Raw genomic sequence first — 16186 nt, forward strand, 5'->3', positions numbered from 1 at the left:
TTTTTCAAAACTACTTGTATTCTCAGGAAATCAGTGAAACAGGAAAACCAACAGCATTTTGAGGATGGGATGATAAATCGTCAAACGTTTCATTTTGTCATCATAATGTAATTGATTTTGAAACATGTAAACTTATTCCATGGTGTAACCTTTTCAATTATATTTATGATGGTTTTACTTACTTTGAGCACTATTATACTCGTTGTTGTGATACTATACATGAAGTCCTCCACCCCCGGACGTTTCCGCCATCCTTGGTTTGGGGGTGTGACACCAGGTAAAAACTCTTGCAAAATTATTTCAATTATCCATGGACTAGACTGAGTATGATGGTCGTACACAAGGTATGCACGACGTACTCCTATGCATGCGCGAAGCAGGGATGTCCCCTACGCACGCTGCGCGTACCCATTCGTATACAGGGCGTACGCCAGCCAGGGGCTTTGCACCCTATTTAAGCCCATTAAGCCCCCTAAGTCCTTCACCTTATCAGCCTCCATTGCCTTTTTGAGTTAATCTCGAAACTGTAGCCATCTTGAGAGTATTATTGAGCCTACTAAGAGTTTTTGGGTGTTCTTTTGTGATCTTGAAGAAGAGGAAGACTTGAGGAGAAGCATTAGACAAGAAGGAGCTTGTAGATCCAGAGGTTGTTCATCATTTCTAGCTCATTGGAGGTATAAACGCTGAATATTGTTCATTCTAAGTCAAGATCTAAGTTTAGGGAAGAACTTAGCATATTTTGGTCCCATAAATTTGGTATCATGGAGTATGGACTTTTCCAGACCATTTGAGTTGTCCTTTTGGGATCTTAGGAGTACATGAAGTCATAAAAATTAGATCTTGGAGGTTAGAACTCAACCATACATGAGTTGGTGACCACTTAAGAAAGATAGAAAGCTAAACTCATGATTTGAGTCCCATTAAGACATGAAAAGCATAAAGTTTGCAACTTTATGGCTTAATACACTTTAATAAGCTTAGATCTAAAATTGGACGTTGGGTCTTAACTGATTAAGACCTTAGAAAGAGGATTTGGCCAGCTGTAGCTTATGTCGGGCGTACCTAGACGTTCGTTACGCGTACGCTCCTAAGGTCTCGACTATAGGAGGGTCGTGCGTACGTCGGGCGTACTGGTGGTATACTGAGCGTACTCACCAGAGAGGATTTGGGCTTTTTAGCCTCATGCCGTTTCAGACTTAGGGACTTGAGATTTTGTTGGGCCGCAAGCTTTTCGGTGGTGGGCCTTCTTTATCTTGGGCCCATTTTGGATATGGACTATCTTCTAGGCTTTGGGGTAATTGTATTTGGGCCTTGATGGGTTAGACCCAATAAAGCAAGGATTAATCAGCGTTTATACCTTTGGAGTCGGGATTTAGGGTTTAGACTCACGGGTTGGGTTATTGACCCAATTCCTAATTAGGGTTTTATTACTTGTGATTTAGTGAGAGAATTTCACGAGTCAGCAACCCGGTGTGATTTGATATCTTCAGTATGAGGTGAGTTTCTTTCACTATATTCGTGGGTCGAAGGCACCAAGGCCGGCCCACTAGATTATGCTTGTAGGATGATGATTGTCTTCGTGACAATTATATGGTATGCTTGTATATTCTTGATGCCTCTATAACTCCTATTGTTATGATTATATGTGTTAGCTGTACAGGTGAAATAGACCCGTTGCCGGTGAAATGTACCGAAGGGGGTAAAATAGACACAATGTCGGTTCAAAGATACCGAAGGGGGTGAAATAGACCCAATATGTTTTTTGACTGTTATGTATGTATGGTATGGGGTATTTTGGGGAAACTCACTAAGTTTGTGCTTATAATTTTCAGTTTATGTTTCAGGTACTTTTAGCTCGAAAGGGAATGGCCCGGCTTGATCGCACTGCATCCGCCCATGTTTTCGTATTTACTTGATTTTAGGATTTGTACTTTGATATTATTTTACTATGATATACTTTTGACTATTTTAATATGATTATCGTATGATTGGGATGAATTTAAAATGAAAAATTTTATCTGGAAAATTTGGGATGTTACAGTTTGGTTGGGTCTAGCTTGGAAATGGTAGAATGGTCTTTTAACCTAGTGAGAGAGAATATGAAATGGACCTTTGATTATAATTATTACCCTAATTCTTAATTAGGGTTGGTTTTATTATATATAGTGTGAGGAGATTCTTGGGCCAACAGCTCGGATGTGAGAGTTATCCGTTATCGATTGAGGTGAGTCTTCTCACTATACTTGTGGGTCGAAGGTACCAATGTCGGCCCACTGGATTATGTAGAATGCTAGCTATCTTTGTGACTCTTGCATGTACGATTGGGTTGAAATACACCCAAGGGATGGGACCATCAGTGTATTTTTGGGTTGAGATAAACCCCAGGGCTGGGCCCATTGATATGTATTAGGTTGAAACACACCCATGGGCTGGTCCCATGATTGTATGTTAGGTTGGAATATACCCCAGGGCTAGGCCCACTGATGTGTATGGTATGTGGTATTTTGGGGAACTCACTAAGCTTTGTGCTTACAGTTTATGTTTAAAATGTTTTCAAGTACTTCGGGTTTCAAAAGGAAGCGTCCGACTTGATCGCACTGTATCCCCTGGAGATTTATTATGCACTGAATGTTTACGAATTACTCTGATGTTTTGAGAATACTTTTATTCTGAGTGTCTTTGAGTTAATGAATGAATGGTTTGACTTATTTAAAAATGAAAATTTTACTCGGTATTTTTGGGACGTTACATAGGTATAGAATCAGAAACCTGTAGAAATCAACTCCCCATACCAAACACGAAATCTAGAAACAATTTTCTTTTCAAGAAGTCTTAATGCATTTAAGTGTATAATTTACTACTTCTTATGGATTCTATAATCCGAACTCTCTCAACCACCATTAACAAACACAAGTATATAAGAACGAAATACAAGGATAAGAGGATGGTACATTTAAGATTCGAACCTGGGGGAGCTTTTGAGTTTTCTACAACAAGATCAAGATGCTAATTGTGATGATTTTTGTATAGGTTTTTAACCCTGATTTAGATTGGGGGAATCGATTTTTTACCAATGGTTCTTGGTAGTGATGATGATTTAGGATTTTGGGGTTTGGAATTGAGGATTGAAGTATCATCTAGTTGCACCCACACTAAATCATCAGAAAGAATGGGAAATGAAGGATGTGAGGAGTGAGGTTCACTGGAGCTGGAAAAGAAAGTCTCTTCCACAGTAAATAATCACCTGTACGAAACGTGGGGTGGGTTCTTTCTCGGGCAGGGGCGAACCTACTTGGTGTTATGGGGTGGCACATGCAACCCCTTAAATTTTATGATCAAGTACAAACTCTAGTATAAATTCATCAAAATCCATCACAGGTCCATCACAAATCCGTCGAAAATCCATCATAAATTCATTGTAAGTTCATCACAAAGTCATAATTAGTGTGAATTTAATGTAAATATGTCGGTGTAACTCTTTTATTAACGAATTTTGTGACAAAAACTACCATCGAAAATGAGTTTTTTGAGTAGTTTAACCCTTAAAAAATTGCAACATCAGATTTTTTTTCTACGTCCTCCACTTTTCATGGGTGTGGGATGGAGTAGTAGGTCATGGTGGTCTTAGAGAACGATGGTGAAGGTGGTGATCGCAGGTAATTATGGTTGGTGATAATGGTCATAGAGTTGAACATGAATATTGAACACTCTCCTCACTCGTAAGTTCCATAATTTAAGATCACCTTACATTCTAATCTATGCAATAACTTCTCGATCCTAAAAAATACTCTGATAAAAAAAATTATAAAAGATGATTATATTATGTTCTTTTTACAAACTACACACACAAAGAGAGTGACATATGAATATGTAAAGGAATGATATAGGTTTAGATATAGCATCCGGAGATTGTGAAGGTGGTTGTTAAAGATGAAAGAGGGACGGTGGTGGTCGTCAAATAGGCATATGAAAGTGGTTGGGGTGGGGGATTTTTTAATGTTATATATTATAAATTATAAATAAGGAAAAGAAAAAAGAGAACAGATAATAGAATGACAAAGTAGTCTTTTTATATGGACCGAGGACGAGGATTGTAATTTGTTAAAACCGTACATATGTAACCTATAATTTTTTTAATCATGAACTAAAATTGTGAATTCAACCAAACCATAAGCACCAAAACTGTAATTTAGTCTAATTTTTATTTACTATAATTTTGAAATTTAAATATCATTTAGTTTCTTATAATGGTAAGAACGTGAATTTGTGCCCCTAGCAAGATGAGTTTGAAGAGAATGTGGTTGAGCAAATCGAGCCAACTATGTTTGATAAGATTCAAGCAATGATGACCAAAATGATGGTTAAGCAGGAGAAAAAATGGTTGGGAGGATTCAAGAAATGTTGGTTAAGCAAGAGAAAAAATGGTTGGGAGGATTCAAGAAATGTTGGAATGACAAGAGAGCCAATTCATAAATAAAGTAATAAGAATATTGAAAGAAAACCGTATAAATATGGGACATGAAGTTAATGTTGGAAATTTTAATGTGTCTTATGGTAGCATGAAATGTGAACCTCCAACCGAGATGTTCTACGACACCTACAACTCCCGGTAGCTTGCTAAAAAAAGTATTATAGAACCATTATAGAATTTATACTTCATTAATAAAATGTCATTAAATATTTAATATCAATAAATATAAAATATACAAAACATAAAAATATATTCACCATATATATATATATATATATATATATATATATATATATATATATATATATATATATATATATATATAAATTCATAACTTTTTATCATTTTTCCAATGATATCAAATTCGATAAAAAAAATCTTAAAATTCACAGTGTGAATCTGAATTCACACGGTGAACTCGAAAAATATATAATTTATTTTTTTAGCATTCACAATGTGAAGTTATTAATTTAGAAATTTTTAGTTTTTTCGATAAACAATTAGTTTCTTGGAGAACAATAATTATGGTTCTCTATTGAACTTCTCTCTCTCTCTCTCTCTCTATATATATATATATATATATATATATATATATATATATATATATATAGGGTTGGGTTCAACAATGAACTATTTTAAACCTTAAAACCAAGGAACCAATTTTTTCTTAATTTTTTGAGCAAATTTTTCATCAAAAAAAAAAACTAACAATATAGAAATTGATAACTTTTTATCCTCCATCCATTGATATCAAATTTGATAAAAAGAAAAATTTTGATCTGTTCAGATTCATACTGTGAATTCATTTAGATTCATATTGTGAATATGTGCAGATTCACCCTGTGAAATCTGTGCAGATTCATACTGTGAATCTGTGCAGATTCACACTGTGAATTTGTGCAGATTAATATAGTGAATTTATACAAAATTAATGATGTATAGTGCAGATTCACAATGTGATTCTGAAAAGAAAAAAAAAGAATTTTTTTTTTATCAAATTTGATATCAATGGAAAGAAGATAAAAAATTATGAATTTCTATATTTTTTTTCGATAAATAATAAGATCTAAAACTTGAAAAAATGATGGTTTCTTTAGCTCTATGATTTAAAATGGTTCCTTGTTGAACTTTTGTATTTATATATATATATATATATATATATATATATATATATATATATATATATATATATATATATATATATATATATATAATCAATAATAAATTAAAAAAAGATTGTTTGAGATTTCATTTTGAATTTAAAAAAGACTTTTATCCAAAATAATTTATTGACTTATGAAGGTGGAAAAATGAGTTTTTAAAAAATGTCTGGATTAAATTTTATAGTTGCAAAAGTCAATAAATCGATAATTTAAAAAATGTTTGGCTTAATTTTGTTTTTTTATCTACTTTATTTTATAAATAGACTAAACAAAAAGTTGTTTTAAAAGGTTTTTTTTCTATATTTTTATATTTTTTTTAACTTATTGATTTTTGAAAAAAATAAATTAATTAAAAAATTGTTTTTAAATGAACACCCTATTTTGTTACATGATTGTTATTTATATTACATCTTTAAACTTCAATACCCAACTTCAAACACACGAGTACATGCTGCGAAATTGCCAAGAAATTACATCGAAACTTCCAGGTTACTTTCATGGCGTTGCCATCATAAAAAACCGACTACCTCCATCACCAAACTCCATAAAAGCAACTTTAAACAAAAAAAAAATAGATAATATCACATCCTCAACTCCGATCAAAATGACAGCCGTAGCGCCTCCCCGTGAAAAGAAAACCCCAAATCCTCGTCGGACGATCTACACACACCCGAAAGAAATCAACGACGACGATCCAATATTCCCACTTTACTTCCTTATCATGATTCCCAACACCATCGGAATGTTCTCCAGAGCCTACCGGCGTAACGACTACTCACTAGCTATTCTCAGTCTCCTGGTACTTTTAAGTTTGGCATTGTATGATTGTTGCTTGCCATTGTACTTTTCTATCCCTAAAAACCAGAATTCGAGTCAAAAATTATGGTTGAAGTTGATAATATGGTTTCTGTATTTGTCTCTCTCGTTTGGATTCGTTTGTGAGTTTGGGTATTTTCTCAGTTTGCAAATAACGGTGGCTTTGTACTTTGTTGTTGTGGTGTGTAGTGTGTTTCTGTTATATGAGTTCATAATCGTTGATCTTGTTAAGGATTGGGAGAGTAGGAAATCCAGTGAACATGGAATTGGATTACATGGAAATCAGATGTTAGATGCTGGAGAACTGAATGACTTTGATTCCGTTTTGGAGAAAGTGTAAATGGAGTTGTGGGCTTGCTCTTTTTGTGTCTTCTCGATGATCTCTACACTTTTTTGTCTCTTCTTTTTTTATTCAGGAATGATCTCAAGTACAGTATTATGTTTAGTTGGATGGTAGTATGAATGTGTGATCAAAGGTATGGAATAACTAAAGTTAAAATAATTAAGTAATACGGTAAGATGGAATGGAATATCTGAAATAATAAACAAGGTAATAGTGAATATAATAAGTAAACCAATGGAATAAAATAAATGAAATTACGAAATAAGCTAAGGTAATAGAATGATTTATCATTGTTTTCTTGTGATGTTTGGTTATTCTATTGGAATCGAAATGGTTATTCTATTGGAATCGAATGAACTATTTATCTATGACGAGTGGAGGTAGCATTAGAAGAATAAATGCAGTAAAATTAATTAACATTGATAAAAATAGCCCAAACACAATTACATATAATTTTCACTAAATCATTGAATAACATAAACTATGAATAATCATAAAACTCAACAAATAGTAGAAAATGATTAAAAGGAAATCCAAGCATATGTTTTACGTTTTCACCCTTTGACGTGCAAACTTAATAAACCGAAATTTCTCTGCAATTCATTATTTTTACGGAGGAGAGTTCTTTCCTTCCGGTTCATTCAATTCATTGTCAAATCAGTTTTTTTCTTGTCGCTGTCTTTTATCTTTTTCAACCCATAACATATAGAAACCATATTTTTCCCAAGTTACTCAACCCTCTTGTCACATCATTCTTTTTTATTTAATTAAATTAAAAAATATAAAATAAAATAAACATAACATTTTTTCATTTAAAAATAAATTTATGCTAATTTAAAACAAAAGTTAAATTACAACAACAAAAAAAAGAAGAAAAAAAAAAGAAAAGAAAAGATAAAGAAAAGAAAATAAATAAAGGCACACGCACACATACATATTGAATACAACAAAGCAACTCAATCAATTAAATTGTTCCAACCGTTTGAACTGTTACCACTCGGAACCATATATCGGTGATACTGCTTACACCCAAACTTCAAAACCCCACAACTTCTTCCTTTCTTAACAGTGCTGAAATTAGATTAGTTTAGGACTATGTTTACGTAGGCACTTTTTTTTTGGATGCATAATACTACTCAAATCATGAGGGATGAGTGTGATTCATCCTAAAAAAAAAAAAAAAAAAAAAAAAAACTAAAACTAAAACTAAAACTAAAATAAATGACACCATATAACATTTTTTGAAAAAAAAAATTACGCTAGTAATAAAGTTTTCAGTTTGTTCAAAATATATCATTAAAGATTTTTTCTTGCTCATATATGTTGAACTTAGTAAAGTGTTCAAAAAAAAAAAATAACGTTACCGTAGCCGAAAATAACAGATTTATCCGGTAATATTGCCAAAAAATCTTACTGACATGTTAATTATTTTTACATGGTTATTCCAATTATAACCGACAACTAATTGACATTTTGTCAAACTAGCTTACAAGACATATTTCCAACAAGCTTTCACTTATATGTGCCACAACATCTGTATAATTGTATTTACAATTTATACAATATATGTCTTAGTGACAAGTATTAAGATCATCTGAACCCTTAGGTCCCTTAGGTCTAATATGGTCCTAGGTAAGTCATCAAACATCCATTTATTCTATATATATTTATAAACGTAAGACATGTAATTCTCGTCTAACTCTCATGTTTATTATTTTGTTTCTTAATTTTTAATATGGATTCGTGGTGACCCAAAAGACATACGGCATGATTGACCATCAATCTAGTTTGAGTATAGCTATACATTCAATGTCAACATGTAATCGTTAAGGGGCTCAAGGATATCACTTCTACCGATGGTCAAAAGAAATAAATCAACTTCAACTACACATACCCTTAGCCCTTCGTTATGTTATGTCTGATCGTATATTGTTGATCAGTTTAACGTCATCGATTTTCAATAAAACTTAATGCCAAACTTAGATTAGTCATATAAAGGTGAAACACTAAGAGTTATGTAAAGAATGTAAAATTGTTATACAACCACCAATACAAAGAACCTTAGATGGAAGCTTCAAAATTGTAAATCCAATAGAAAATGCTTGAAGTAACAAAGATAGATGTTCAGAACTTCCATTGTAAAATAGCTAGTTTGAATGGTGAGGATTGATTCAGGGTAACGATTGAAAGGTTGGATCGAGGTTACTGGACTCAATGTGGTTATTATAATGTATAGTTAATATTTTGTAAAGATTTATTGAAAAAACTAAATATATATTTTTGTAAACACGCCAATATGTATTGTCTTTTTGCTTTTTGTGAACAAAAAGTGTACATGATAGTTATTTATCTAAGTCTGTCGCGAACAAAAACGTGGAGATGCGGGGTATCGATCCCCGTACCTCTCGCATGCTAAGCGAGCGCTCTACCATCTGAGCTACATCCCCTTTTGATGTTTTCTGCAAACTTGTAAATATTTATTGAACAATTATATTCCACTCCTGTAGATTAACACTACTGTTTTCCGATTCGAGGTATATTTGCTCCGACACTGCAATCTGCAAACCACTCACAAAGGCACCATTGAAATGCTGCGAAGATTCATAGGACAAGCTTCTATAGCACAACGATGTCGATGCCTCATCAGTCGGCAATCGTCAGCTGACACTCTCCGTCGATGTTCCTCTTCGGCGACGGCGTCGTCTCAAGCTCCGGTGGGAACTTCCGCCGAACAACCGGCGGACGCTCAGTTTTCCGATGATTACACTTCTCAACACGCCGCGAGGATTTCCATAGACCGGTCGGGATTGAGCAATCCTCCTGGTTCAGTCTCTGTCTACTTCTTTATTGTTACACGCGTATTACTTGAGATGTGAAATAACTTACATGTCTTTTTTTACAGAGCATTCTCATGAAACGTCGGCAGATTCTGAGCTTGTTAAGCATCTTAAAAGCATAATTAAGGTTTTACTTGCGCCTCGTTTCTTTATTTACATTGAATATGCGTCCAGTTTGTTTTTCTATCGGTCTGAGTTGAATTTTAGAGTAAAGCATTTGTTGTCTTTCTACTGTTACCTAATTTGTGTCCATATGAACAAATGTTATTCATACGATAATTTAAGTATGTCAGTTTGCCTGATTCTATCAGTCACACGATGGAATTCAATGTCATGATACACTCTTTTGAAGAGTAGGTTTAGAACATCATAGTGTTAGTAGCATTACTTAAAATTCTATTAATTCATCAAGATCCAAGCGTGAGTCCTCTCTTAACTAATGGTTTTGAAATGGAAACCTATAAACCTCAGCATAGAATGCAAGTAATCGGATCATAGCCTGTTTATGTGTTCTATTTAGATGTTCTTAGTTCTAACAATAGTAACACAATTCATCGATTCATGTTGCTTCTTATATGATGTCCAAGATAACAATCACTTCTTACCCAACTCTCAGAACTCTTATGTCAATACTCAAGTTTTTTGTGACCATAGGACTGGATTTGGGCACTTTTCTGGAACTCAGGGAGTATTCAGTTTTTTAGGATTTTGTTTGTTGATTGGTTTGATTTCTTCACTTTGTTTTGGCTTTGTTTTCATCTTCATAAAGAGTTTTGATTGTTTATCTTTCAGTTCAGAGGTGGCCCAATATCGGTTGCTGAGTACATGGAAGAAGTCCTGATAAATCCCAAGGCTGGTTTTTATATCAATCGGGATGTTTTTGGTGCAGAAGGTGACTTCATAACATCCCCTGAAGTAAGCCAAATGTTTGGAGAGGTAATTTGATGCCATACCCATTCTTCAAACTAGTCATTTACTCATTTATCATTCAAACTTCTGTTAAAAATGTAGAAATATGTTATTCCTGAATCAAAGTTTACCACAAAAATATTTGATTATTAACCTATTATGCTGTTTTTGATTCAGATGGTTGGTGTTTGGGCAATGTGTTTGTGGGAGCAAATGGGGCAACCAGATAGAGTCAATTTGGTTGAGCTTGGACCAGGAAGAGGAACTCTCATGGCTGATCTTAAAAGAGTATACTACTAATCTTATGCTTTAGGTTTTATTTTCGTTTTCCTATATATGTTGCTAATTGTATGTTAATAATATGGGGATGTGATTTCCCACCATAGGGTGCATCAAAGTTTGAGAAGTTTACAAAATCCCTAAACATACACATGATTGAAGTTAGTCCAGCATTAAAGAAGATCCAAAAGCTAACTTTAAAATGTGAAGATGAAGATGAAAATACTGCTACCACATTGACTGGAACACCTGTTTCATGGCACTCAACCCTAGAGGAAGTTCCAACAGGATGTAAGTATCATTTGACTCATTTTCTTCTGAAAGGCTAAAAGGGTCATTTGACTCGTTTTCTTTTTCTGACTTCATTTTTTTTTTTTGCTTCCATGCAGTGCCAACAATTATCATTGCCCATGAATTCTATGATGCCTTACCAGTTCATCAGTTTCAGGTTAACTTAGTTTCTTTCCAAATAAGGAAATGCTGCAATTTGGAGCAACCTAAAATAGAAAGTGATAAGAATTTAAGATCATAATCTATGCTTAACAAATACCAATTACATTCTTTTATTATAATTTTTTATTTCTTTTTCCAGAAAGCTTCGCGTGGGTGGTGTGAAAAGATGATTGATGTTGCAGAAGATTCAAAGTATGTTTTAAAGCTTCAGAATTATCATCAACTTCTTTTATATCTTCTTGATTTAATCTTCTTTTTTTTTTTTTTTTTTTTTTTTTTGCATTCTTCAGGTTTCGTGTTGTCCTCTCACCACAGCCTACACCTGCAACCCTTTATCTTCTAAAACGTTGCAAGTGGGCCCAGACTGAAGAGTTAAGTAAACTTGAACATGTTGAGATTTGCCCCAAAGCAATGGATTTGACACAAAATATTGCCAAAAGAATAAGTAGTGATGGTGGTGGGGCCCTCATAATTGATTATGGCTTGGATGGGATAGTCTCCGATAGTCTTCAGGTCTCTCACTTTCTAAATTTCCAACACTTTTCTCCAATATTTATGAATTTCATAAATAAAATTTTATGGATTTTTTTAGGCAATTCGAAAACACAAGTTTGTGAATATGTTGGATGATCCTGGTTCTGCTGATCTAAGTGCATATGTTGATTTCCCTGCAATTAAACATTCTGCTGAGGAAGTTTCGGGTTTGCATTTCTTGTTTATTATATTCTTATTTGGGTTTATTTCTATAATAAACAAATGAATGAAAGTAAAGTACATTGCTATATCATGTTTGCAGAAGACGTGTGTGTGTATGGGCCAATCACACAGTCTCATTTTCTTGGTAATCTTGGGATAAATTTCCGTGTGGAATCTTTGCTACAAAATTGCACGGAGGAGCAAGCTGAGTCACTGAGAACAGGCTACTGGCGGTTGGTGGGGGAGGGTGAAGCTCCATTTTGGGAAGGTCCAAATGAGCAAACGCCAATTGGAATGGGCACTCGGTATCTAGCAATGGCTATTGTTAACAAAAAGCAAGGTACCCCTGTCCCCTTCCATTAACTTAAATTCATACTATAAAACTAACATTTGATTTTTTATTTTCATGTTGGATTATGATTGTTAGAGATGTTTAATTAATATTTTAATAAATATATCGGTTGTTGGGAGCGAAGCAATTGAAAGAGCACTTGTGAGCTTTTTCGTTTACGATTACCGTTTTCTGATTTGAAGATTATTTGATATGAAATGTATATGGGATGTTAACTATACTAACCATATTTTAAGTTAATATTAAAGAAAATAACTTTAAAATATATATATATTTTTTAAATGACCAACATGTTAAAGATGGGTCATTCTAGACACCATAAAACTACCTTTTCCGACAAAAAAATACATTTTGTAATCCAGACCAGAAAAAAAAAAAAAAAAAAAAAACTATGAAATTTTAAGAACAAGTCGGAAATCCGATTAACAATTTCAAAATCTGTCTTTCACTAAAATCTAACGCAAAATTAAAGAAACATAGCAAATGGGAAGTGTATACAATACAAGGGATTAAAATCAAACATTTGATTGAAAAACAGTGATATTAGACACTTCACAATGAATATTTTGGACATGAGTAAGAGTTTTTTTTTTTTTTTTTTTTTTTTTTACGAAAACGGTATCCGGTGTTGCCCTTCCTTTTTGAGGTCGAGGGTTCAAGTCTTACTGTGGACATAGGTGAAATAATTTAGGAGTATTGTAGTATATATTTGTATTTGTCGTTCCAAAAAAAGAGTAAGTTTTTGGAAAAAAAAATTGTTCCAAAAAAAGAGTAAGAGTTTTTGGAAAAAAAAATTGTGCAAATGAAAAGAAAAAAAATAAAAAACTATGAAATTTCAAGAACAAATATGGAATGTAAGTTTTTTTTTTTTTTTTAAGGGTTAGTTTAATTAATATCCTTAAATATATTATTTAAGAACATTATCTTTAATTATGAGTTTTTTCATATAATTACTTACGAGTATGAGCTATAGATGATGAGATTTAGTAAAAAAAACATAGAAATATATGATAATTAAAAATTTGATTTAAATTTTAGTCTTTAACCGGTTTAGGACTTAAACCAATTTTGGTCTAGAACTGATTTCATTCCGGTTTTAAACTCTTCCTTAATATGAAAGAATGTTTAAAGACTAAAAAAGTGTATTGGTATATAAGGAATTTTAAAAAGCTTTTGGTTAACTCGTGAAAAGTAGATTTTAAGAAGTTAGAAACTTAGAATTTCTAACTTCTTAAAACAACTTAATACGTTGAAAAGGAGATTATACGTCTTTTTGGTCACATTTTATTTTGATAATCTAAGACAAACATTTTTTAAAAATAACTTATTTACTTTTGTCCCAAATATTTCAAAAAAAAATTATTTTCCCATCTTCATAAGCCAATAAATCTTTTTGTCTAAATGATTTTTGGGTTCAAAATGAAATCTCAAACACCCTCTAATACCTTTTTAGGACCGGTTTCAGGTCAAAAAATTGTTTTACTTTTACCCATATGTGTGTTTGTCACTTTGTTGAATATATCGATGGTCTAAATCTAGTGGTGAAATTAGAATATCTTATCAAGGTAGTGAAATTCATGAGTCAGAGTACGATTATTTTGGGTGACGAAAATCATTAAATTTATAGGCTCGTATTAATCTTTAATTTATTAATTACAAAACCTAAAGGGAGAAATGAATCGACTAGAACATAATAAGAACACGCCATAAAGGCCGAAATGGCTCATTTGAAGAACCATCCCAATTATTGCTGGATTACAAGCCCAATTATTTTTGTATTGATTTTCAGTTACCAATGGCCAATGGGTGCCTAAAATCCCATCTCTTTTAATATCTACTCTACAGATCTTGGTGTCTACAAAACATTGTGGAACAACATATCGGATATTACAAGTTTCTTAATTTATCGGATTTTAGTTTTATTGCTAGAGATAGCTGTTTTTTTTAGTAAAAACACTAAATAAACAACAAACAACCATCTTAGAAATCAGAACTAACATTTTCAAAAACTATACTAATAGTTATGACATTTTTGTATCATAATCATTCGAATCCAATAGCCACATTTTTACGGGTTTGTCCCAAACCCCAGAAGGTTGAATCCTAGCGTCTAGACTCTAGCGACCCTAACGAGCCCATAAACAACCTCAAGCCCATTATGAATGGTTAAACATGTACTTAACGGTCCGTTAAGAAAGAGAAGCTAACCGGTTAACAATGAGGGAAACTATACCCACAACTATGAAAAACCCTACACTGTTAGGCCATAAGGAGTAGGCTCGCTAATTGCTCTCGCCAAGGCATTCTTAGCACATGTACCCCCTGTCATGCGCTAAGGGGGCGCTAAGAATAGCTCGTTACCTGCGTAGCGAGAGGAGAGAGGAGATAGAAAATGGGATGGTGGGTTTTGATTGGCTGGTTCTTGTTTTTTTTTAATTAATTTTTTACCAAAATAAAATCTATTAAACTAACACACCATCACTCCTTGCCTTTTTACAACTTTGATGCTAGCACTCCTTTTAGCTTATGTGGCAACATGCTAAGAATGCTACCATTCCTTTCAGTTTTATTGTCCGTCTCAAATCTGATAAACTTATTTTATCTCATGTCTCAAACATGTCACCCCGGTTCATGGAAACACTTTTGCTAGTTGAAAACTCAATAATGAACATGACAAAAGGACAAACTTCCAACCCCACAAGTCCTTGTCACATATTATTGCATCAAGTAATGGTGAATTTCAAATTGATCAAGGTGGATATTAACCTTGAAAAAAAAGTAACATTGTTATTAATTTCAAGAGGGTGATGTCTTTATTGTGTGAATCCCTAAATATGTTAGGGTAAAATGGTTTTGTACATAGAAAAGGTTAAGGAAAATTTCTTGTTTATGAAGAGAGAGAGAGAAAGTATAGTTGTTGCAACTTACATAGAGTGTTTGGATGGATTTTAAATTAATTATTTGCAACGTCAAATCTAAGTAACTAATTTCTAAGAGTTTGGTGAGAAGTTTTATACTTTTATTGATTCCAACATTATGATTTATAGGGTAATATAATTACATTTGAAAAAATAAGTAAGAAATTTAAAATGAATGCTAGATAAATATAAATTATCTATAAGGAATAAGGATGTGCCCGAGTAATATCATATTTTTTAATTTTTTTAACTACAAACAAAGCTAAAAATATTTTAAAGTGTGAAGGTGAATGTTCAACCAAATAAATCTATCTTATATTAAAATCGTAATAATCATTTCGCATGCATATCCAAACACCTAAATAAGTTATCCCACCAACACAGTTTGAGATATAATTAACATGACTAAATACCAAACATAACAACCAAATTTAGGTTAATTCCAACCGGAGATAATGTCCATTTTTTAATACCACTTGTAGATAGTGTGCACTGTTTCGTCCACTTTAAGAATTGTGCTAATAGTGGTTGTTTTCTTTTTGAAACGTCATATAAAATAAATTACATGATGAAAAATTGGAAGAGTTGGATTTTCAGTTACACAACCCGATTAATTTTATTAAAATTTTTATTCTATTTAGTACTAGTTTATACTCCGTGGGAACCCCAATTATAAAATTAATCAAACTTTTATAGTAAAAACTCAAAATTATTAATCAAATATTTTAAATAAATTATTAATTGAGAGATTTTTTTAGTTATATAAAATTATAATCATTTATTTAAATAAATATGTGAAATTATATTACTTTATAATTTGTATTAATTTTATTTTAATTTTTGTTTTAATGTTATTAATTTAATGTAATTAAAGTGAGAAATTTAAAATTTAAAATTTGAAAAGGAGAATCAATAGGTTTCCAAGTGGTACGCATTAATTAAGAGACCT

General features: G+C 32.5%; 1 protein-coding gene and 1 non-coding gene across 2 annotated transcripts; one reads left to right on the forward strand and one right to left on the reverse strand.

The window, feature by feature from the left end:
• Positions 1-9167: 9167 nt before the first annotated feature.
• Positions 9168-9240, reverse strand: TRNAA-AGC (transfer RNA alanine (anticodon AGC)). The gene has a single exon. It is a non-coding gene; the product is annotated as a tRNA-Ala (tRNA).
• An 85-nt stretch (positions 9241-9325) lies between these two features.
• Positions 9326-12446, forward strand: LOC145109443 (NADH dehydrogenase ubiquinone complex I, assembly factor-like protein (DUF185)). Its single transcript, XM_079046594.1, has 10 exons — positions 9326-9616; positions 9696-9757; positions 10423-10566; positions 10717-10827; positions 10926-11109; positions 11208-11266; positions 11411-11463; positions 11562-11784; positions 11864-11972; positions 12068-12446. The coding sequence occupies exons 1-10, from the start codon at positions 9382-9384 to the stop codon at positions 12328-12330; spliced, it is 1443 nt and encodes a 480-aa protein (XP_078902720.1). The 5' UTR covers positions 9326-9381; the 3' UTR covers positions 12331-12446.
• Positions 12447-16186: the final 3740 nt, after the last annotated feature.

The sequence above is a fragment of the Lactuca virosa genome, chromosome 4 (assembly GCF_052849685.1).
Source record: "Lactuca virosa cultivar CGN04683 chromosome 4, Lactuca_virosa_CGN04683_v6, whole genome shotgun sequence".
Taxonomy (NCBI): Eukaryota; Viridiplantae; Streptophyta; class Magnoliopsida; order Asterales; family Asteraceae; genus Lactuca; species Lactuca virosa.

What these genes read in the sequence shown, in the direction of transcription:
- LOC145109443 (XM_079046594.1), top strand. Translation starts at nt 9,382, where the DNA reads ATGCTGCGAAGATTCATAGGACAAGCTTCTATAGCACAACGATGTCGA. An exon ending in TCATGGCTGATCTTAAAAGA is followed by an intron (nt 10,828 to 10,925) that starts GTATACTACTAA and finishes TTCCCACCATAG; the next exon opens with GGTGCATCAAAGTTTGAGAA. An exon ending in TAGTCTCCGATAGTCTTCAG is followed by an intron (nt 11,785 to 11,863) that starts GTCTCTCACTTT and finishes GGATTTTTTTAG; the next exon opens with GCAATTCGAAAACACAAGTT.